Genomic DNA, 24,817 nt, shown 5'->3' with positions numbered 1-24,817 from the left:
TTAATCTATTTATTGACCCACAATCAATGTAAAACAGCTTAAATCAAAATTGTTTAAAAAAATAAAAATAAAAATAAAAAAAACAACTAAGAAAACTTAAAGAACTCAACGTGTAAAACGATTACTTTATAGAAAATTGGTTAAAACATTTACAGTCGCAAACAGCCGGGCATACTAGGCTAATGTTATTTTAGTAATTCATTACAAGAAATGCCAGAAGAGCATAAGTAATCTCTTTGTTTACTTTTTTGTAAACAGTACATTCACAACAACGGGTAAAATATGCAATTTTAAGTCATTTTTTATATAGGCCTACATATGTCTTTGTAAGGAATCTTGAGATCCCACTCCGGGAATCTCAGGCACACAGACTACAAAGGTATTCAAAATCATTTTCTTGTTAATGTGTTGAAACACATTGAAGAAAATGTCTGTAATGACCTCAAAACATAAAAAAATAATTAGGTTTTTTTTTGTTCCTTTCATATATTTTTTTAAGAGGTGCAGGTTTATCATTATTATTTAAACTGAAGAGATTATCAAGAGGTGGCCCTCATTTAAAATGACATCAAGTCATTACAAAAAACAACCAAAAACAAAAAGATAGAGACAGAGAAAAGACGGTAGCAGAATCAGCTTGATAAATAGGCCTATGGGCCTACTGTACTTAAAAGATGTTCTATCTGGCATGCAGTTGATTTGAATATGATTTACACAATTGATAAATAGGCCTGTACAGTTTTTTCAAAAGTACCAAAATCATTTAAAAGGAAGGTAAAATAAATATAAACAGTGTCCACTGTCCAAAACAGTAAGGCCTAGGAGGTAGGAAGGTTGAAAAAATGTGTTTTCCAAACCGTTCAGTTGTAAAAAAATGAATCAAAGGAGCTGGACACTGCTCCATACGGCAGGTAGGTTATATATTTAGGCTACGTCACAGCCTCAAAGTTAATATAATGTATTCAGAAACATTTAAACATGGCGTCATAACAGCGTACTGCTGCCCCCGAGACTCTTGTCTCTGCTGACAGTTTGCGGCCGCGCGCTGCCATTACACCGCAGGCACACAGTAAACAACACGACGTCACTTCCGCTTCGAGGTTGACAGCAAAACAACTAAAGCTGGAGCGATAAAAATATCCGCCAAGAAGCAATTATAAACGCTACTTTAATAGGATGAAGGTAGGGGGGGTCTTCTGTTTTAGATATCCGTGCAGGTGTATTCTAGGTATCGTTTTATACCTGTGTGTGCATGAATGTGTGTGCGCGCGCTCGTCTGTAGGCGATGTGGTGGGCCAGATCGAGCTGCCGTTATCTTACCTGCAGATGAACAATCACCTCCTGTTAACATTACTGTAACAATATGTCTCTTTCGTGTATTATCGTGACTCAGATTAAGTGTGAGAATGAAACGGAATTCAATAATTCAAAATGGTGACAAACTGCGTCGGTAATATCAGATGAAGGTTTGTCATCTTGTGTGATAATGAAATTATAACAACACAGTCGATGAGTTGATAACATGTTTCCCTGAGAATCTTTAAGCTTTTTGACGATATTATGACTGCCTTTGCTAGGTTGTACTCATATTCGCATTTATTTTTTAAGGGGAAATAAAGTGATTTTAATAGTGCTAACATGACAGCCCTTTTTAGCCCTTTTAAAAAAAAAACACATTTACGTCGGCCTTTCCCCCCATATGATCAGATGGCATGGGACAGAAAGCTCTCTGTTTTTGATGTTACTCAAACTAAGTGTATTGTTAACAAAAATTCAAACTCTTGCTACCTACAGCAAATGATGCAATATCATCATGACATCTAAATATTTCTCTATGGATAACCTACAAGCATTAGTCTATAGCCCCCTTATTTGCTGCACCAAAACAATAACTTATCGATTTGCACAGTAGCCTTCTGTTAAAGGTAGAGATCATCGCTGCCACCATGATTGCGTTATTATGGCTGCCACTGTTAATTATCATGTAGCAATAGCAAAAGTGTAGTGTTAGCAGAGAGTGCTCAGACAGAATCAGTGTTTCTCTGATGCTTGCTGACGCAGCACATCTGGAGAGGCTGCCAGCTGAGCTGTCACTAACACTGACTTAGCTTATATCTCAACACCAAACTTAATTCAATGAGACTTCATCAAACCTATACCTACAGATATTAAACAGAACAGTTGACAGTTTTGGTAAAGCAATGATAAATCACAATTTATTTGTGCTTCTACCACACAATACTTATCATGGAACAGGCCTGTTCAGAAGTACATTTCCCCACTTAAGCATTTTGTCAAAGGAAGAAAGAAGCTTTTTTGAATTTAGATGGTATTATCATCACATCATGTTATTAGTCATAGTCAGAGATCTTCACACACTTTGCTTTCTTTGGATAGGTCCTTTAAGAGCGCTGCTTTTCTATGCACGCTGTAATATTGTCTGTCTGTGCTGTCTTTCAGGAGATGACTTCACAGCAGGATTTAGAGGAGGAGAGCAGCTCACCTTCTGTTGACAACCATTACATCTGTGACGACAGAGAAGAAGAGGAAGGTCCTCCTGACCTCCAAGAGGACCATCCGCATGGTGAGAAACCTGACAGGGTTCTACTCTGTGCATAGTTTGTTTTTTGAAAATGTCACAAATTGGTATCAGGTGTCAATATGTCCGATACCTGACATATTATTACTGTAGAAGAAATGTGCTTTCAGAGGATGACGGAGAGTATATTAACTTTTATGAAAAGGACAATAGTATGTACTTCTGCATGCTGCAGCCTGTGTTGCTGGTTTCTAATTGGTTAGGCTGTTCAAGTCAACAGCCTTCTGGATCATGTCTTACTTTGCTCAGGCTTTTGGGGCTTGTTTGATGACCACTTTCAAGAACTCTTTAGTCGTATATATAATTTGAGAGCAGTTTCACTTCACCTCTGTGACCTAAGAAATTCCAAACATTGGTGTGCCAGTTCATGATACACATGTAGCTGTGCCTAAAACCTGACCCTACCATACAGTAACTTTATTTCCACTTTAAAGGAGAGAACTGTAGAGGAAGAAAACAAGCAAGATTGACAGTAGTAGTTCGTGTCAAAGTTTAAGAGTTATTACAGTTTGAAAGTGGCTGCTCTGCTTTGTTAGCTGCTAAGTCACACGAGCAAAATGCTCATTTATGAGCCAAGAAGTTCATCTACAGTTTGGTGAAATTGTATAACTTTGACTGTGTATGAGAAGAGGACATTTTAACTATGAAACAAGTTTTTGGACAACAATTATGAAGCCTCCAGTTTAGCATTATACAGTAGCTGTCGCCATCTTGTTTTTTTAGTAGGCAGAATTTATCATATTTGGACAAAAGGATGGAGCGAGGTCAAGTGAGGCTTTAGCAAATGCAAAGTTACTTAGTCATGCTAATGCCTCAGAACGAGATTCTATTTGTGATTAAAGCTTTTTTTTTTTTTGACAAAAGAAGCTAATGCTGGGGCTGCAGTAGCTCAGTCTGCAGGGAGTTATGTTGGGACTGGAGGGTCACCGGTTTAAGTCCCAGTGTGGACCAAGTTGGAAATCGGTCTGGTAGCTGGAGAGGTGCCAGTTCACTACCTGAGCACTGCAGAGGGTGCCCTTGTGCAAGGCACCAACCCCCCCCCCCCACACACACACACACACACACTACCATCCCCAGAGCGCTTGCTGTGGGCAGCCTCCTCACTCTGACATCTCTCCATTAGTTCATGTCCATTGGATCCTGTTTGTGCATGTGTGTGTATTCCAGCCTGTGTGTGAAGCATTACTGAGTGTAAAACTGAATTTCCCCTTGAGGGATCCGGGTATGATGAGCTCAGAAACTAAAACCTGCATATTTGTGCTAATAGTTAAGTCGAGTACACGAGAAATTCCCTCACTCAAAGCACAGTACTGTCCAATGCTTTAAGAAATGTTCTTTGAAGGTCCTTGAAGAAATGACTGAACAGATATGTCATGTTTTCCTTCTCTGAGTGAGGTTTAAGCTACTGCTTCTGTCTCTGCGTTTCTCAGACACAGATAAAGATCACCCCATCCCAGAAGGAGGAGTCATGTGGAGAGTGGGCGGCGGCCTATTCAGCATGACACGGAACGTCGTCGGTGCAACCCTTGGGGGTGTTGCGTGGGTAGGAACAAAAAGTTTTGAGCTCACCAAGACAGCTGTTATCAGTGTGCCGGCAGCCAGCGCAGGTCTGGTCAAAGGAAGCGTCTCCATGGTAACAGGAGGTGTTGGAGCTGTAGGATCCGCGGTGGCGAGTAAAGTCACACCAAGGAAGAAGGACAAAGCTGACTGATGGACAGTGGGTGTGTGTGTGTTTGTGTGGTTGTGTGTATGATGCAAACAAGAGCAAAATCTCTAAAGCTCCGAATGGATTTTCATCACAGCTCTCCAGATCAAAGCAGCGTATTCTTTCATGCAGCAACAAAGATACAAAAGCAGCGAGATGTCAGTCAATGTCAATGGAAATCTTCCTCTGAAGGGGGCATGGCTGACAATGATGAAAATTCACTCAAGAATGCAACTGTGCGGAGTGGGGAAATATAATGTTTTATTTTATTTTGTTTTTTAATCCTGAATGAGCTAGCAGACAGTGGCAGTAATTCATTGTGTCATATGTAGCATATTTTAAAGACAATTAACAAAAACTTTTATAAAATGAACACAATCTGACGAGGACATGATACTGTGCTCTTATATAATGGTAAATAGAGAGAAGACATGTTCCCCGACACATCATTGAGGACTTTGTCATTGAATTTCAGGACTCATCAGTGAACATTTTGGATTTATTCATGGCTGCTTATTCTTTACGTGTGCGTTAGCTCTAAACAAACCTGAAGAGTACCAAAAAGTCACACAAAATAACACAAATAAATTAACCCAACGAGACAGAGGTAAACCAGCAACTCCTGTTTTTCAGGCTACAACGACTGTTTTTGTCATGGGAGTCTGGTTGCTTGTAAGGCAGTAACGTGACAGATGAGAGGTGGGCGATATGGGAAAAATATCATATCACGATTTTCTTTTGGCAAAATCATGATCACGATTTTATCACAATTTTTTTCATACAGTTCTTTAGACAAATTTGTAAGTTACTGACCAGTTCAACCAAACTTATTTCCCTCTATAATGTTTTTAAATGCACAAAAACTGTGCTGATAAGTTTAGTCTATTTGAAAAACATCTTTGTAGGAGGTCTGGAGGTCTCTCACCCAGAACATCTTTAGCAACAGAAATGTCTTTCCCTCAATTTGATCAATATGTACAATTTGAAGGTTTTCCTCACCACTTTTAATTATGATTTAGTTATGTGTCCTCTTTTTATGTTCATCAGGAACATTTTCACGCAGTGATGCATTCATTTAAAAACATGTAGACTTCAAGTGTTTCTGTTCTATTTAGCCCTGCAGAGTGCCTCCAGCTGTAGCTTCATACAGGCTCTGCAGCCTTTGTTTATAGGCTTTGTGGTTTTTATGACATCATTTAGTTTAGTTTATATATAATCAAACAAAATACAGAATGTGTTCATTCTGTGACACATGATCAAAGTTTTACTGACGGAAGAATTTAATTCATAGAGGGGGCGGGACATCGTTGATTGACAGACAGTCAGTCACCATGGTTACTCACTCTCACCTGCCTGCTGCTTTGTAACGTCGTTTAGCCTAATCCCTGTAGGTTCCGTTATCACAACAGGTGAGCTTCGGGTGGAGAGGCTTGATAAGTAACTTTTAAAAACTGAGAGAGCAGAAAACACAGACAGCGGGGTTATATCTCTCATCACTGACTGTCTGAGCTCCGCCCTGTCTGTCTCTCAGCAGACTGTTCACGTCTCTCCGGCTCGTTAAAAAGTTTCTTGTGTCGCTATCTGAGATGTAGGCTAATCTTAACTGTGCACACTATTCAGATAAGTTAAGTGTTGCTCACAGCGTGTAGGAACATAAACTGCAGCATGATAGAATAAACACATAAACCCGGTTCTATGATCTCTCTGCTTTGGCAGATCGTCAGCATTTTAAAATCCTTCACGATCTAATATCTTTGTATCGCCCACCACTATGACAGATGTTTCAGTTTAAAGAGAAACATCTTTCTGTAATGTTGTCAGGCACTTCAAATTAAATACTGAGCAGGTCAGCAGCACTGTATGTGAGCAATTCAAAACATAAAGTCCTTTGTATACCCAGGATTAAAAAACAGTTAGGGTTCCACTTAAAAATAATCCAACATTGTTATTGTAACTCAGATAAAATGTGTCCCTCAGAAAAGCAGGAGTCGAGGACATTGTGTCTTTAAAAAAATGAAGACACAAAGAGTGAGATGACAGAAATGAACGCTTTATCCTTTTTTAAATTGCATTAATCATGTGCTATTTTGTCCCTTTTGGCACATTGTACTGTAGCTAAGCCACTGTACTGACTGACTGTAGCATCTCCCTGTTGTCCCAGTGAGGGAAAAGAACGACACCTGTGCCCCTTTGAATGTCTCATTTCACTTAAAAAAACTCCAGAACAAGTCAAAAATATGATCCAACTTGTGACATCACACATTTGTGTGTGAGACCAACCCGTAACAAGTTCCTGTGTCCATGAATAAGTTAAAGCTGTAACCTTTGATTTATCAGAAGTTCCTATTTTTATTTCAAATACAAGAAGGTTTGTATCCAGCAGGAAGTATAGCGCCCTTAGCTAAAGAGTGTACAAATCTACAAAATAAAAGCAGTTTTGAACTCCACAATAATGGAATTTCAAACATGCAATCAAAAATGTAATCGCAATGCTACTGAAAATCAGCAATTTATTGTGATTCTAAAAATTAATTTCTAATTAAAATATAAGCAAATGTTTTTTTTACTGTCTGACGTAAGTAACACTAATTGACTATAAAGAAACAACATCACTCCTCCAGCCCCTTTACATGTTGATAAGTCACAAATGAAACCACTATGACATCATTTTGTTATATGGGAGATGTAAAATGGGATGAGGAATAACAGATTTTACAAGTATGGTGCTCTTTGAGTTGAGAAATCAAATCAACAGAAATAGAGAACAGGGTTTGAATATGACCATCAGCAGAAAGTTTGTTAAAACAGATAAGCAATAAATAGAGTTAAACTATTTCAAATCTATATTTTAGGTCACATGTTGACATTGAAACAATGTGATACGCCACCCTATAAAACCCAACAATGTACCAGTGATATCTAGGTTTAGTTATGTACATAAATGTTAATTCATTTAAAGGCATGGTTGGTCATTTTTGAAAACTAGCATGATTTTGAAAGTAGCATTCCCTCAGTGCTCCGTCTACACCCACCCCCTCCACTCTGTGCTCCCTCAAAGGCCACGCCCCTCACTTACATGCATGAGCTTCGTTTCTCCAGAAGTTGACCTCAGCTTATCACTTGCATTGTGGTGAAACTACGACGTCTCATTTCTCATTCAACGATAAGTTACACTCACAGTATACAGTCCGTCATCGGGTTTGAGTGTGGGCTATAGTGCACACAAAGGGTAGAGAACCAACAGGGACACAGCGAGGCGTGATTGGTTCATCAAATTGGTACCTCGTGGCAGACATTGGTCGACGTTTTTACAGGCTTATAACTGCTACAGATGATGGATTTTCTTAGTTTCTTTTTCAGAGAAGATTAATTGTTGATTTCTGTCAGGACCTAAAGATAATATCAACCAAAATCTTAAAAAGTATATCTGGAGAAAATGACCAACCCTGCCTTTAAGCAACTGTTTGTGCTTCGGAAAAAAAACCTGTCCACTGCTGATGTATGTGCCATAGGAAGTACTGTAGGTAGCCACTGTCATGTCCCCAAATGGTTTATTGATTACCATTATCTTTCTTATCTTATTCTATCTTGGATCTTTGGATCCAAGAGTGATCACATTTGGATCATGGTTTAAAATAGCTATGCCTCTAACCCTGTTGAAAAGTGTTGTTGGGTTATTGGTAGCTACATTTCGACAATACCCATAGCGTAACCTTCCCTGTTGTCTGTTTTACTTTAGGTGGTATAAATCCTAAAATGAATATCATGCTGTTTTGAAGATGATTTAAAACCTAGTTTAAGAACTTAAACTCATTAGAAACATGTTGACTGAAATAGAAAAATAAAAAGTAATCAATCAAGTGAAAAATAGGCTCTTTTTCTCATAGACTTTTGTTCAATCAGACATCTCTTTGCAACCGATGGAGTCTCGCCCTGCAGGACATGAGAGAGAGTACACTTCTGTAGTAGCCTCACGTTTGAAACCGAAAGGCTTTGTCCACTGCATATACTCAACAGTGTTTGGTTCATGAATGTAAAACCCAAAGCTATGGCTCTGAACCGCTCTGAAGCACGAAATGAAGCAGTTTACTCTTTAACTGGAACAATGCAGATGGTAGTTATCACTTTGAGCGATATCAGTGATGAATTAGTGAATCCTAGATTGGGATTTTTTTTGTGTTACAGTCTAATGCTGATTATCTGCAAAATATAGTGTATTAAGGATGGACAATAAGTAAAGTAAACTTGTATTTTTAGGAAGTACGTTGGAGTTGCTATTTATTCTGTTTTTGTTTGACAATTTGTGCCATCGCATTTGTAAATCATAATGACTATTTGTCTAAGTTGTGTATGTATCTAAAAGGGCGAGTGAAAAAGTATTCTGTGATAAGACACACTGCATGCCACAAATGTTATATTGCTTTCAAACTTCTAAATGCAAAGTGAACTTTACATTCGTGTGTGCTTGCTGAAGATGGAGCTGAAGATGGAGTCTCTTTAATCCATTTGGCTCACTTGCACATTTACATTTGTTTTTTTTAATAATTTTGAGACTGCTGACTTTACTGCTGTTGTTTAGATGGTGAATTTCCACACATTCAGTGACACAATTGGTGGTCTGGCCAAATAGAAATGATATTGGTGATTTTGCTTAATGGTTTGTATCCAATGTCCGACAAAATAGAAACAGTATATATTTAAAAATTTCAATGATAAAATGTAACAGGCAAGAATAAGTATGTGTTGAGACCAAAGCAAAGCTAATTTCCGTGCAGCACTATCCTTGTTGAAGGAAATGCATAGAAACCGTTTCCTGTTGGGCGGCCCAAATAAAGCCAATTATGTACATATCCTAACCACTGGTACTTTGCATAATGTTGCCAAGCGCTGTGGTCATAGTGGATTCATGTTCTCTGTAAATAACATAATTAAGAGTATGGTCTAGACCTGCTCTTTTTTGTAAAGTGTCTTGAGAGAATATTTGTTATGAATTGGCACTCTACAAATAAAGATTGAATGATTGAATTTGTAATTGACCCAGACAGAATGAGTTGATTTTTCTGAGAATCTGGAAAGGTGATTATTCCAATTATATTCCAATGTTTAACCACTGCAATTAAAGGGTAATACTTTATTGATCCCCAGAGGGGAAATTCGGGAACACTGATGTTCTCATGGTATAACCAGAATGATTAATGCACTGTGAAAATTATTTTTGCTTTTGGTCTGATCACTGCTTAAGACTGTCTGTGTTGGACCTTGAGTCAAAATCTGTTTCCACTGAGATCTGGATCAAAACAGAAGCTTTCTCTTTTGAGGAAATTTCCCTTATAAATAGTACCAGGATGTAAAAATCTTTTATCAGAAGTTACCAACCTCTATAGTTTTACTTCTAGATCTACAAGTTAATTCAATTTTGAATTGATCTTTCTCAGCTAAATACTTCACCTTGATACTGATGTTGCTCTTTGTCTGTGTGTTTGTTCATGCAGCCACAAAATTATGATAAGCTTAAAAATGTCAAAGCTATATTTATAAGGACTCTGTTTTGGACTGTCTCTGCCCCCTGTATGTCTTTGATTTCACAGGAAGTAGAAAGACATAACACCGCAGCAAAATGCTCTGTCAGACCTAAAAAAAAACGTCTGTTGATTTTTAGCATAATATGCAGCTGACATTCCTGTCCCTGGTAATGTGATGGATTGACGACCAAACTCTGTTTGCATTTGTGCGAATTTTGTAAATGGAATGTTTAAATGAACCCGACATTTTTTATAAGAAAATAAAATCATTCTACATTTGCTGCATGCCTCAGAACTGTTTTTTCTTTCCCCTTTCTCTCTTTATATTTCTCAATATGTTTTTAAATGTTTAAACCTAAAGACTATTGGAATTATTGTATTAGACTAAATAAAAAAAGCAGTGTTTTTTGTAATGAAAATATACGGAAATCTATAAACTGTGGTTGAAATCGATTTTTTTTAAAACTTTAAATCATTCATAAAGCTTAATAACAATTCTTATAAGTGATTTTATTTTATTATCGCATAATGTTTATGGCGTGTTATAAGCAGTGAAAGTAATGCATGATGAAGGTACAGTTTATAATACCTTAATGCAAAGCCTACTACAGGGTCTTTTGAATTCTGGGTCTGATAACACATTACAACTCCCACAATTCTATCCAGTTCTAAAGGTTTATAAAGATCTGATTCAATGTATTATAAGGTCAAAACTAATATGATTTTCAAATGGAAGAATGTCTTATATATACATTTTATAAAGCCATATACATGTATTTATAAGGCTGCATTAATCTGCTAATGATGCATTATGAAAAGTGGGTTCATATCGTGTGACCATAATTGCATTTGGGGTTTATTCATCTCTGACATCCATAACTTTCAACGGACTGAGCAGCATTATACTCCATGTTAACCTGGTTGGAATAGCAATAAAACGATTTGGACTAAAACAGCCACTATGAAAACCTCCATATTTGTGGAAAAAGCTCAGCTGAACATGGTGAAACAGCTGTAACACTAAACGACATTCAATAAGTAGTTAGATTAAAACAGGTGGGTTAATAATGACCGGGGAGAGAAGTTAAAAGCAAGAAATACCCAGATCATCCTTCATAGTTTGTTACAGAAAGAAACAGGTTGAGACAATGACACACACACTCCTAATGTTTTATTGATCAACACTTATTTACACTGAACACCTGCATCAGTGACGTTGAAATGTAAGCATGGTCCTAACCAGTAACTCCCCAGTCCACCACAGCAATCATACACCTCTTCTGTCTGAGGGGGGAAAAAACACTCAAAACTTGTGCAAGATGGGAGAAATGTTGGTTAACAGAACAGACAGTCACATTCAGGTTAGGATGACCTGTTGTGAAGTTATGGTTCAGACTGTCTACACATCCATTTGTAACCAACTAAATATCTCTCCAGACAGTCTCAACCAGCCTCAGAGTTAATCCTCTGATTGTTGGTATGTAGATATATGTATGTAAATACTCTGTTTTTTTTCTGCATGGAAGTGAAATTTATTTAAAGTAAGGGCCAACTTCTGTTTAAATATGTTCAGACTAGTTATTAGCTGTGTACATGGATGAGATTTACTCACCAACTGACGTTATTCTTTAACAATGAAATCATATTTGTATTGTAGGCCTGAGGATTTACCACCTTGAAACTCCCTGTTATAAAACAAAGTGTATAGAACCTAGAAACCTTTCCTGCTTCACAATCTATCGCTCCATCTTGTTTTATTCACATCATGGACATTTCTCTTTTTAACCAAGAAACATTTGTTAAAGCATTTTATGTTGCTTTATTGTCAAAAATGAAACATCCAAATGGTGGTTAATCAGGAAATGAAGATCAGTTCAGACGGTGAATTAAGAGACGACATTAAAGAAAACAGAAAAGAATCTGACAATGACTTGTTTTAATTGGATCACGTTCATTTTCCTGCTATGATGAGACATGGTGAAAGTATCACATAGTCATGAATTCATGTTCTATAAGAATGTGAACATCATGTTTTTACATTTAAATTGTCTGCATGTTGTTTTCACATGATTTTGAATCTGGATAAAAACAGATTCATAAATAAAATATATTAATATCCACCTTCACATTGTGTTACTAAAGTAAAACATTCTTAAATTGAAAATATATAAGCTGGTTTTTTTTACGTTAGGTTTATTTGAATTTATGCATGAAAATAATCTGCAACTTGTCTGGTCCTGACACTACCTGGTTATTGTACATATGTCACAGTTTAGTCACACTTTTTATCAATGGTTACATGGTGTGGAAAGGCTGATCAGGGATCTGTTGAACCCCATCAGCGAAAACTGTACATAAAAAGTTGTGCAGCTGCACAAGTATTAGCGGTAATCATAATTGGAAAATGTCTTAATTTGCCAATTAGGATTACGGATTAGAAGCGTTTAAAAAAAAAAAAAACAGAAAACACCTTTTCATGGCTCTCTTAAAAAAACACACTCCATTAACAATATTGTCAATTGTATATGCCAAAAGCATTAGTTGCTGGTCTAACTCTGCGATCAAATAGTTTGTTTCTGTGCTAAAGAATGACTTTACCAAAATGAGAATGAGTTCACCATAACACAACATCACCAATAAACTCACTAGTCAAGGAATTGGTAGATCACAAACTCCTGTGATCTGCCAAAACTAACGTTTTAGTCACTGACTTCTGGTAGCCTTAAAAGCGGTCAGGTTCATCTGGGTACAGTTTGGTACGGTAAACCCTGATCTTGCTTGCGTTTCCACAGACAACCGTACCCTTACACATCACTAAATCACAGCGGCATGACATAATGTAGACAGCCAATAAATTAAACAAAGAAGAACGTGACACAGTAAACAAAGATCAATGATTCTTAAGAAGGTCTGCATCTCAGAGGTTGTCCATAGGGCAGTGCTACGCGCTGACAATAGTCACAAAAAACAAAAACAGCCTTGAAATTACTCTCTCCAAATCCACAGGATATTTAAACATGATGCGTTTTGTGTTTGTCCTTTCTTACCACTGTAGCACAGGAAGTTACGATTCTTTTGACCAATCAGCAGACTGCAGTGTGTCAAGCTCCAACCTTTAGTGTCGGATCGGTACGCTTGGCACCTCAACAGGGTACCAAAGAAGTAGAAGGGTATGGATTAGTTATCTTGGTACCATCCCCAATGTTTGACAGTAAAAGCACAGACAAATGTGTCACTTACCGAAAGCAGCTAAACTGGACTGCTTGGTGGAAACGGGACTTAAGGCTGATGTGTAACAGCTGTAACTGCATCTTACAGTAATTAATGACTAAAAGATAAATATCTGTTTTGATCATTGCTGTCATGGTGGAAAACCCATAGAACCGAATGTGAGCTTGTTATTGGCAAAAAAAGGAAATTTTATTCAGTGTACTTACAGTTTTTCTCAGTCGCTTTGGTACATTTCTCAGATCAGAATTGAAATTCTCAAAACTACTTGTTCAATCTTCACATCATTGTGTCACTTGTGCACATCAAAAAAGCAGTTTCTCATTTCTTTGAACAAGTTGCAAATGCTTTGGTATATCCATTCAAATTATTGTGTACAATTCTCTGCTGTTTCCTACATTATCAATTGCTTATGTCATGTTGATCAAAATGTATTATAATGGGTCTCTGTTGAATAGTCTCACCCCCCACAACATTTAGGCATTGGTTCATCGCATAAGTCTTTACATGCAAAATGGTTGAACAAGTTGTCATAATATGTCAAGCATATTTCTATAGACATTAGACTTTTTTTCTAAATCTGTCCTGAATTGGTAAATAGCTCCCAGGTGAATCTTGACTTTCTCTAATGAAGGGAAATGTGTGAAGCATTAGATCAACCAATGATCAACCAGTTTTCTGAAATAGCTCAAAGGTGCATCTCATGAACCATCAATTGGCAAGTACATATATAGCCGGAGCACAACACAATGTTACAATGTCTGACAATGGAAGGACAAGGAATTGGACGGGGTCAACAGCCAGAGAGAAGAAGTAGAGGAAGAGGAGTGAGGCTGCGTGGCAAAGGAGCTGGGAGGCAAAACAGAGGAAAAGGCAGAAGAGCCCGAGGACATATGCGCGTTCCTGATGAGATAAGAGCCACACTTGTAGACCACGTTCTCAATCATGGGCTTACAATGGCCGAGGCTGGTCGAAGGGTGCAGCCAAATGTTGGGAGAACAACTGGAAATACTGGAAAGTATATGATCACCAGCGTCAACGTCAGGAGGTGTAGGAAGACTGCACTGTAATTCCAAAGCACTGCATGTACAGTTTTCCCTCAGGAGATTGTCCTATGGTCACATTTCTACTTTTGTTTTTTTGTTTTTTTTCTTTGTGCTATGCAGTGCTGTCTTTTCCTTTCTGTATCACAATGACATGGTCTGTCAAAAAATTACAGTACAAACAGTAAAAGCGTAAATGTGAATCTTGTCCAGTCTCTTGCAATCAATCTCCCACATACACTAAGGTGTAACTTACAATTTACAATAATTGTTATCAGAACTTTAGCCATAGTTTATATCAGAACACCCCTCCAGAGTACACTGTTATATTGACAACGTAACTAAGCAATTTGACTGTCTTATCCGTACACAATGACACAAGGACTTGTCATTCTGATGGCACTGACATGTTCATTGACACAGATATTTACTTTTGAGAGATGAACTCAGGATTTTGAGCAAGAGACTGGCTTTTGCAGGTAATCCATGGTGTTTTGCTATTTGTACGAATTGTTTTGAGAAATGCACTTACTGTTTTGCAAATGTCGAGGATGATTCGAGAAATGTACCAAAGCGACAGAGAAAAACTGTAAATGCCTTTACATTACAGGCTGTTTTTCCAAAGCTGGTTGGAGAGATCTACTCAAGCTATTCAAAAACATTTAGTACTTTACATGTTCACCTTGACCCCAAAATGTGAAACCCAAGGTTTTATAAAACCAGAATCCTCCTGTAGTGATAAATTGATTTAAGTCAGCGACCTTGTGATTGTACCGCATGTATTGCTGCTATATAGATTATATATAGAGTTTAGACTTTAGAGTCCACATGGGGAAATTCATTTTCATAGCACTGTCCAACTGAGAATACCCACCATTATGTAAAAATATACATTTGAAAAATGGCTGTAACCTACATAGTTGATTAGTCATGGGTCAGGGAAGTTATGTAGATGGATAGATTGATGGAGGGATAGATAGATAGATAGATAGATAGATAGATAGATAGATAGATGTGATAACTGCTGCAAAGTGAAATAATTCTGGATTCTTTTATAGAACTTTAAGTTTTAAACAGATAGACGGATGGTCACAGCTCTTTTTCCAGCACAGACATGGTGAGAAAAACAAGATCGGTCAGTAAGACAGCTTCCATCATGTAATGTGCTTCATAAACTATAGTACTGCTTTGACAGATAGTTTCCTAAAGCCTGTATAGGATAGATGTAAATCATCAGTTGTTTAAAGAAATGGGAGGAACGTCCTGTCCTCCACCAAGGACCGTGAGACATTTCTCAGTTCTCTGGGGTGGAAAACTCTCTTGTATCCGAGGAGCTCAAGCAGAGGTTTGCAGACAGTCTGGGTGTAAACGACCATGTCAAAGGACAGCTTCACCCTCCAGTTCTCTGCATTAGCAGCAGAGTCCCGAACTGTGGTGAACTTCTGCCGTGACGACAGATCACTAGTACCCCGAGTGTTGTTGATGATCCAGTCCTCTACACTGTGGTCCAGATCAAGACCCAGGAAAGCGTAAAGCTCTCGGGCCTTCTGGAGAGGAAACCTGGCCAGGTCTTCATACCTGACCCAAGGATAGGGAGGGGAGAAAGGAACATTCAGCGAAAAAGGAACAAATATCTGATCTGATCATCTATTATTCCTGTTTCTCAAGGTTTAGTAAACTGCTGAAAAAGAAAGTTGCTTTTAAAATGTAATCTCGATATTGCCATGGGTAACTGTGGTTAAGTCCCTGCCTTCTGTATGATGGTCAGCTTTGTCACAAACCATTCAGATAGCCAATAGACCCCAGGAGAGCCCATCTCAGAGAATCACCTTTTTGGTTTAGAAAAACTGACCTTTAATAGTCTACTCTCTTTTGTTCACCTAAGAAAAATACTTTCATTCTGATCCCTGCTTCTGAGCTGGAGGGTCCAATAATGCAGACCCCACTTTGTATTTTCATGAGCTCTAACTTCTCACAGGCTTTATCACCTAGTAGTGAGTTCATCAACTGGCGGAGTAAGATATGAACATTTATTTTTTTCAGCTTGCATGTACCTCAACAGTTGATTTTGAGTCCATTTGAGATAAAATGTACGACATTGTCCCAAAGGGGTAATTTGAAGTGGGCAGTGGTCCTATTTACATCTGCATTCATTTGATGAAATACATAAAGGAAGGAGAGCCTGATCATGGGCCAGGACAACAAACCACATACAACAAAGATACAATAAGATGCATCTTATCCCATCTCCCCCTATCCCAATGTTCAAGCCGGGGCAGTTTCTGCAGATGACTGTTCATCTGGTTTTGCCCAAGATTTCTGCCTCTTAAAAGGACGTTTTTTCTTGCCACTGTAACTTTTCTAAATTATGCTAAGTGCTCATTCAATTTGGGTCTTTGTAATATAGCAATGAGTAAGGCCTTTTTCCTGCTTTTCTCAAGATAGTCTCAAGATAACATTTGTGATGGATAGGCGCTATACAAATACAAATTGATTGATGTGAAAATATATACACTCTAAACGCAGGAAATTTGACAAAACTACATGTGCTCGGGGTAAACAACGTATACTTTGAAGATGGAAACATGGGTCAGCTATGCCCAATGTGTCATTTTTTTAAGTTGTCACAAGCCGCAGTGCTTGCAGTTGACCATGCTGTATCGTGTACATCACTCTTTGTGACTTTGCCTGCTACCATTTTGCTGAATCCTCAAATTGAGTCCCTTCAGTGTGGCACAATTTAATCACTTTGCTTTTAGCTTTCAGTCAATCAAATATTATCAAATGGATTTCACTGCTTCAGCATTTCAGAATGGGAAATACAAAGTTGTAATGAGCTTCAATGTTATTCAGCACTTTATCCAATTTCTTCTTCTTGTCTTGATTTTTGTCCTGTACACTTTTGTAGTTTGTGGGCCACCTATATTAATTCATTACCTGATTTGTCTTTCTTTAGAGTATAATGGCTGCAATTAGAAATGATGCTTAAAAGTGTACTGATTCCTGACCATCACTTTCACTTTCACTCCCAAAGTCACCTTTCTAACTATGGTCTCCATCCTGGTTAAGAGTTTTGTAAAGAAAAGTGACTTCAATCACCTAATTTTAACACTATTCATCAGAAAACCGTTTCATTTCTAATATGATCCCTGTAGATCTCACCTGAGCAGCATGTACCTCCCTCTGAGCCAGGCAGGTCTGGACAGCAGCCCCGTGGACACGGACCGGAGGAAGTCCTCACACACTGTGTTGATCTGTCCCAGGTCCAGGTTGTGGGGACGCCGTCCGGTCGCTCTCCACAGACGCCACAGGCGGTAAGTGTCTCGAAATGTCTCGATACGGGATGCCAGGATGCCGCGTGGATCTCGAACAAGCTGGACAACCTGATGTTGACCCCGCCAGAGTAGGAAACATATTCGCAGGGAATAGACACTGTTTTAAAAGGTCAGTAACAGTGCAGATGTCACCAACAGTCTTAATACACCTCCATATGTGTAAAGAATTCTGGCTTGTCTTCCAGAAAAAAAACAGTACTGTGGTAGAAAGATGTCAAAGGTGATAACAGCAGTGATACCTTTAGCAGTATGATGGTCTGTTCAGACTTAATGTGAAGAATATTTATTACAAGACTACCGTATTTTCCGCACTATAAGGCGCACCGGATTATAAGGCGCACCTTCAATGAATGGCCTATTTTAGAACTGTTTTCATATATAGGGCGCACCGGATTATAAGGCGCATAGAATAGAACGTGTTTCCAACTGAACAAGGCTGGGAGATATTGTGAATATATAAATATAAATACGTATAAAACTACGTTTTATACGTAGTGCATTCACAATAACTCAACGTTGTTCAAACGTTAATGTGCATATTCACAATATCTCCCAGCCTTGTTCAGTTGTAAACACGTAAATGAAACACAGTCTGATACCAGTAATTCAAACGTTAGTGCATAACTCAACATTGTTCAGTTACGTATAACACGTAAAGCTCACTTTTTCAGTTCATTCCCCGTCCACGAATCCCTCGAATTCTTCTTCTTCAGTGTCCGAATTGAACAGCTGGGCGAGTACGGCATCCAAAATGCCCAGCTCCCTCTCGTCATTATCCGAGTCAGTGTCGCTGAGCGCCGTGTACAACCAGTATGGATCAACCAATTAACCAATTGATCCATATATAAGGCGCTCCGGATTATAAGGCGCACTGTCGTTTTTTGAGAAAATTAAAGGCTTTTAAGTGCGCCTTATAGTGCGGAAAATACAGTACATACAAAGCTAATGAAATAACATGAATAAACACAGCTATGCATCACTCAGACCTTGAGTCAGAGGTCAGAAAATCCAGAAGTCACATTCACACCCATTAAAATGTCTGTTTTCACAGCAGAGATAAACATGTTTAGAGCCTGGTTCAAAGAAATTGGTCTGAACAGCTTATGTCTTTATTGGCACAAATTGTACAGGTGGTGAATTTTATGATAACTCACCATTTTGGATTCATGAAGAATAAGAGTTATTGATAATACGCCGCTTGGCTAGCCTAACTGATGGGCGTGTACTCCAGCTCTTTGCCAGGTGAATTTTTTCGCTTGGACTTCACATGGAGTTTTTCCTGCCAGACCGCTAGTATTTTTTCCGCCGAAAGTCTGATCGAGCTGATATGAAAAGGAGTATTCACCTCGAGCCAATAGGAGAGGTTAGTGACTTATACAGTATACTGTGATTCCTACACGGTTCATAGAATGTATACACTACGATCTCGGTGCATGCAATTTAACGGTTGCATTATGTTTTCTGTTCGTCAGTATGTTGTTCTCCGCTCTTTTGTTGATGTTGTCATTCAACTGGACTACACATAGCATTGATATAAAGGCAAATATGCTTATAATGTCGTGTAGTGGACTCTGTTGCTTCGTCCCACTACTTCCACGTTGTTTATTTACGTCATGTCTTACCTCAGGATACCCCCTGCCCCCCCTCTCCTCTGACAGGGGAGCTAGTTCCCTAGAACGGCTAGTTCGGGAGAATCTCCGGAGCGGTCCTCCTGTAATTATCTTAATATTCTCAGGAGTGCATATGTGAAAACCGCTATTGTTTGATCTATAATGGATTATTTGCTACACTTTTTTATAGAGACAAATTAATCATCATTAGAATACTGTTGTCATTTGGACGGATAATTTTTCTCCCGTCCACATGGGATGTTTTTACTGCATACACCAAAACCTGCTGTAACATAATTTGTCAATACAGCTCAGATTACTACAACTAAAAAGGGAAACAAGAACCCTTCCCGTGCTGAAAATCCAGATCCCCATGTGTAGAATCACAAATTCTACACAAAAAACATTGGTGCGTATGTGTTCATGTGTCTGAACATGTGTTAGGAGGGACTGTGTTCTTTTCCACTGCATGCTCGGTAAACACCAATGTACAACCTTATTGATTGGTCGTTCAACCATCCATCATCCAGTCCACGATGTACTTGGCAAGTGAGGAGCTGTCAAATATGACTCAATGTTGACCCGTCAATACAATAACCAGTCACACAGAAATAACATGCTGCTCACTGTATCTAGTTATCATGATTGAAAGTGTCAGCAGTCCCAGTGATTAATGAGTTATTGGTGGAAGAGGCTGAAAAAGGAAAATAAATTTTTATGTGTTATACTTAAAAAAATTTTTTGTATATGTTTCCCTCCCATTTTTAACTGAATTCAGACACTTTTAAGAACTTTCTTCACAAACATGTTAACAAAGATTATAGAAAAAAACACTTAAGAAGACCTCAATGCATCAGTCAAATCACTAAGGGAGCAACAACTTTTTCAAAGTCAAAGTGTCTGTCAAAGGTGTCGGCTTTCAGCTGCCGTTCACTTTAGCATGCTAGCTGACTGAAATCCATTTCACATAAAACAACAGCTTGGTGACATGAAACACTCAGACAATATTTGTTAGGAAATGTTTAAATGTCTTTTTTATAAGGAGAAAATATAGTCTTACACGGAAAGTATGAAACTCATGATGGCTAACATTGGCTTGGCACTACTCGCCTGGTTGAAGCTTCGTATTAGTGCCAAAACCGTTTTTTGATAAGCACACTTTCAATTAGTAATTTTAGTTTTCAAGTCATCATTTTCTCTCCTCAAGAGCATATTAAGTTAAAATTACAAATGTTAAGATAGATTTAGACAAAAAATGTAAAACTTAAGGCTGGGCAATTAATCGAAAATTAATCGAAAACCGAAATTCAGAACCTCTAACGACGTAATCTTGCCCATGTTGATTATTTTGATTATTTTCAGGGCAGAGTCACATGACGACACGTCTAAACTGTGACATGGAAGCAATGTCCATCGTTTGGACACATTTTGTCTTTAGGGAAGACAACATTGACCAAAAAGAAGTTAAATGTAAACACTGCAGAAAAAAAGTTTGCAAGCAATGCAAGTTATTTCTTTTCTACTGTTTTGGAGAAGTTAATTTCTACTTTAAAACTAAAATGTGTCGTTTCCATTTCAAGCGATGCTTTGATTTCAGTTCCAAATATTCAACAAATGAACCCAAAATATTTCCTCAGATATGCACTCTTTCATTAGAAAAAATATCCCATCTTTAATAGTTGAGCATATTTACAGTAGAGACCATGTCAGTGAACTCTGAGGGCAAAAAACTAAAATGAAATAATCGTTCATTAATCATAATCGCCAGCCCTGGTAAAACTGCCATAAAAGTTGCATCAAATGTAATGAAAATAATAACTGTGATCTCTACCTTCAGGTTGAGTCTCGGGTCCTGGATCAGCGCTCTGAGGTCACTGATTTGGGGAATCCGGACGGTCTTGATGGCTGCATGGCGCTTTCCTCTACAGGTGTCAGCAGCCAGTGACAGGTTGAGCGGCCCACACCTCCTCACACACTCCCCCTCATCAGCCAGCACCAGACTCTGAGCCTCCAGGCCAAGAGGGGCTTCACAAACAGGAGGGGTGCACAGAGACCGGCCTACAAACAGAACACACAGAGTATGAAAAACGTCTTTCCATATATCATCCCTGTAGTATAAATATCATAATGTGCATGAAAGACGTGTCCCGTACTGGCTCCTCGTCTGAACAGCTTGTCAGTGGAGTGGTTGGAGGGACGGGGTCGTATGTAAGTCTCCAGACTGCTGAGCTGACAGTGGTACAGAGACCTCAGCATCTCTCTGGCTGCTCCCAGCATCACCCTCCTCTCAGCCTGGTTCTTGCTCTGTGACAGCCGTGGGAGCAGAGCCAGCTGGACATGGTACAGAGGCTCGAACAGGTAGAATACCTGGGATATGAAAAAACAAAAAGACAATGTGTATGGCATTATTTGACACTTTCACACAAAATGCAACAGAATACATTTTTTGATGCAATAAGATAAGTGTGGTTTGGGTTATTTGCTGGTAACTCTCCAAATTCTGAAGCCTTGGATGTGTGGACAAGAAAACACATTTGATGTCACTAAAATGATAAATTAAAATGTTATTTTAAATATGTGGAAATCTTAACTGTGAGCTGTATTTAGTTTGTAAAAAAAAAAAAAAAAAAAAACCCCGCTGATCCAATTCCAGCCAGGGACTATTTCATACATCATTTCTCATGTATTTCTGATTATTTGCTTCCCAGCCTTGCTGTAGTTTCTCCCATAGTCCAGATGATATGTGAAAACATGTTTAGTTTCTTTTAATAGCATGAAAGTTGGTACACTTTTTCTCTTTGGGGCTCTGAACATTTAAAAAAATAGAATTCCAATTGCAAATACAGCTGGAGGCCATTTTCCTTTCCAATAATTACATAATAATCTATTTATTAAAACTTGAAAACACTAGAAAGATCATGGTCAACAAATACAGTGAAACCATACGCAAAATCATAAACTGTTCAGGTGAATTATTAATGGTTGATTTTGGGATGTTATGAGTTTTTTTTTACAGTACCTACGTAGGAATGAAACAAATAAAAAAGAGCCTTATTTATCAGCATGTTTGATAGAAAAAATATATTTTTTTTGTGAACAACTTGTAATTCAACAAAGAGTATTTCTGAGGTTTTTGTCTATAAGGTAACATCCCTACCTCTGGATGCTGGTTGAACAGCTGACCCACAAAGGAGGATCCACTCCGTGTCGTAGCCAGAATGAGAATATGGATTCTTTTGTTGGCATTAACCGAGTCAACAGAAGAGGCAGAGGGTGTCCTGGCCTCATCGCAGCCTTGGTCTGTGCCCTCGAGTCTCTGCCGGCCAAGTTTAGTCAGATCTCTGAGGCTGCAGTTGACTGCATGGCCCGTAGGTGTCAGACCAGAATACAGCAGGCTAAGAGGCTTGGTGGAAAAGGTGCGGATAGCCGTGTACTGGATGGCGATGGATGCTAATGCTAGCAGCATCACAGACTTCCAAGAACACTGCATGGTGGCTTGACTTATGCATCAGGACGCCAAGGCAGAGTCTGCTATAGACGAGGGGTCAAAGACAGAGAGAGGACAGGAGATAAAGAGACCTGGGGACCAAATGTTTAGTTTCTCCTTATGGCACCAAACACATATGAAGTCATAGAATAAGTGAAGCCAGTATGACACTGTCTGGCAAAAGCCATATCAACATTAACATTCATTTCCTATAGTCCTAGTGTTGCATCAGATATTGTGAATCCAAACATCACTGTCCATCTCTTTTCAAAAACAGACCATACAAAGCATAAATCTTTACTTTTTTAAAGATCTGGATTAAGATGTTGTTATATTGACATCCTTATTATCTTTCATTTTAAAATAATAATCAGAAATTCAGTTCTTTTCTCCGCCAACATTGGATACAGTGAAGCTGCCACTCATCTGAGACAGATGGTCGGGCACTCTGCAGCTGAAATGGAGGGTTGTGATGGTTTGTGTCAATCTAAGAAATCCTGGCACCAGTCCTAGCTAACTGATCAGCAATCCAGGGAACTCTGTCAGCCTCAAATCGCTGGAAGCAGCAGTGAAATTACGTGAACACAGTTCCTAAAGAACACGGTTAAAATTAACCGAAACATGTGTGCCTCTGGGCAAAGTTATGAACCTTTTTTGTTTTTTGTTTTTGCAAGATATCAAAGATTAGTCTTCAAATATTAACTTCATAATTTAATTCAGTTTATTAAAAAAGGTCCAATTGCTGATAATCTCAAGTCTCTAGTCAACCTAACAACAAATAAAGTCTTACTGCCCAGAATATTCTTATTAATTATATAACTTTATAATACATAATAAAACATGTAACTTTATTAATTAGTGCCTTGCAAAAGAAAAGGGAAGGCTATGCCCAGAGAATAATTATTCTACTTCATATTATTAACTTTATTATTATTAGGCTATTACAAGTTCGCTATTACCGTACATTTTTAAAATTGCATCAGCAATTAGAAACATCTCAAATTGTGCGTAAGACAAAAAAAGTTCTCTGTTTTTAAATCTTCATACCTGATATAATTTACAATTCTCCCTTCAACTGTAAAATAAAGGAGGAAAACACCAAAAAACATGTTCTTTCAGAAATATTTTTGAAAAAAACAAGGTCGGTAATAATCATTCCTCTTGTTTTTATATCCCCTAGTAGGCTGGCTACCTATGATATCTGAATCCTATGTGTAGTCTAACTATGACACCCAGCTCTTTCTGTCACCATACCTTGGATCGATATCTGTGTATCAATGTCGAATATTCCACGAACAACGCTTCATATCTGGCTGTCAGTAATTAAACACACAGCTTACCGTTGTTGTCATTATGTCAGTCAGTCTATAATAGGTTTCAGTCATCTTCATCGTTGTCTCCCCTCAAACAAAGCCTCTGAATATTAGCTGACGTTCACACTAACACAGCGCGAGTTTGTTTTCAATATGCCGTCATTCCCACCACATCTACCGAGCCGCTCCATCTCTGTACACCGGACACATCGACACCTCCTGCGGGCCTCAAGGTGCGTTCATTTACCTCTTTTCAGTGTCGTTGCCGTCAGCAGGAGGCGACGAGTGGGCTGTGGAGGCGACATGACGAATACTGTTACCGGGAGCTCCACCGAAGCTCGTCTGTCTGTGGTCCACACATGGAGGGAGGAGGACACGACCCAAATGTTTACACCCGTGTGTTAGAAATCGTGACGACCGGTATCCATTTTTACACACAGGGTATTGCGCTAATGCATATAATATGTGAGCAACACAGCACAGGGGGGGAATACTGCTCTGTCTGTCCCCACCGCGTTTCAACACCTCTGTGCCTCTCTCACACAGTCTCTGCCCCCCTTCTCGACCCGCGTTATGATTCACATGTTATCAAGTACAGGGGCGTTGCTATGAATTCTGGGCCCCATCACTACACACCCCCCCCCCCACACACACACACACAATAAAAATCGTTTGTAGTATAACCACAAATTAATTAGCCTAAACAAATTAGATGATCTTCTTCATCATTGTATATGATCGTCTCTCATGACATTAAAAACATTGTGTTTTTAAGGCAGATGTGGGCTCCAGTTTAAAACTAGTGTGATCATACACATCTACAGGTTGTAATGGTAAATGGACTTGAGCTTGTGTAGCACTTTTTTAGTCTTCGGACTACAAAAATCACTTTTACACTGCTGGTCACACCTACACATTCACACCCATTTACACACTGGTGGTGGAGGCTGCTACACAGAGACCATCAGGAGTCAC

At 38.6% G+C, this 24,817-nt stretch overlaps 2 protein-coding genes across 3 annotated transcripts; one reads left to right on the top strand and one right to left on the bottom strand.

The window, feature by feature from the left end:
* Window positions 1-1,049: 1,049 nt before the first annotated feature.
* zgc:101566 (Transmembrane protein 263-B-like) lies at window positions 1,050-10,107 on the top strand. Its single transcript, XM_020651278.3, has 3 exons — window positions 1,050-1,182; window positions 2,461-2,584; window positions 4,030-10,107. The coding sequence occupies exons 1-3, from the start codon at window positions 1,177-1,179 to the stop codon at window positions 4,308-4,310; spliced, it is 411 nt and encodes a 136-aa protein (XP_020506934.1). The 5' UTR covers window positions 1,050-1,176; the 3' UTR covers window positions 4,311-10,107.
* A 1,640-nt stretch (window positions 10,108-11,747) lies between these two features.
* Window positions 11,748-24,410, bottom strand: chst1 (carbohydrate (keratan sulfate Gal-6) sulfotransferase 1). Of its 2 annotated transcripts, none has more exons than XM_020651269.2 (6): window positions 24,090-24,410; window positions 22,200-22,573; window positions 21,196-21,409; window positions 20,874-21,100; window positions 17,260-17,480; window positions 11,748-15,675 (listed from the first exon to the last, which is right to left on the bottom strand). In XM_020651269.2, exons 2-6 carry the CDS (start codon window positions 22,530-22,532, stop codon window positions 15,339-15,341), a joined length of 1,332 nt encoding a protein of 443 aa, XP_020506925.2. In that variant the 5' UTR covers window positions 22,533-22,573; window positions 24,090-24,410; the 3' UTR covers window positions 11,748-15,338. The 2 variants fall into 2 exon arrangements, with proteins under 2 accessions (XP_020506925.2, XP_020506926.2); XM_020651270.2 differs by lacking the exon at window positions 24,090-24,410 and adding an exon at window positions 23,870-24,083.
* Between the last annotated feature and the right edge of the window lie 407 nt (window positions 24,411-24,817).

The sequence above is a fragment of the Labrus bergylta genome, chromosome 7, assembly GCF_963930695.1.
Source record: "Labrus bergylta chromosome 7, fLabBer1.1, whole genome shotgun sequence".
In the NCBI taxonomy this organism is placed as follows: Eukaryota; Metazoa; Chordata; class Actinopteri; order Labriformes; family Labridae; genus Labrus; species Labrus bergylta.
This window is presented reverse-complemented; position numbering and strand designations above follow the sequence as displayed.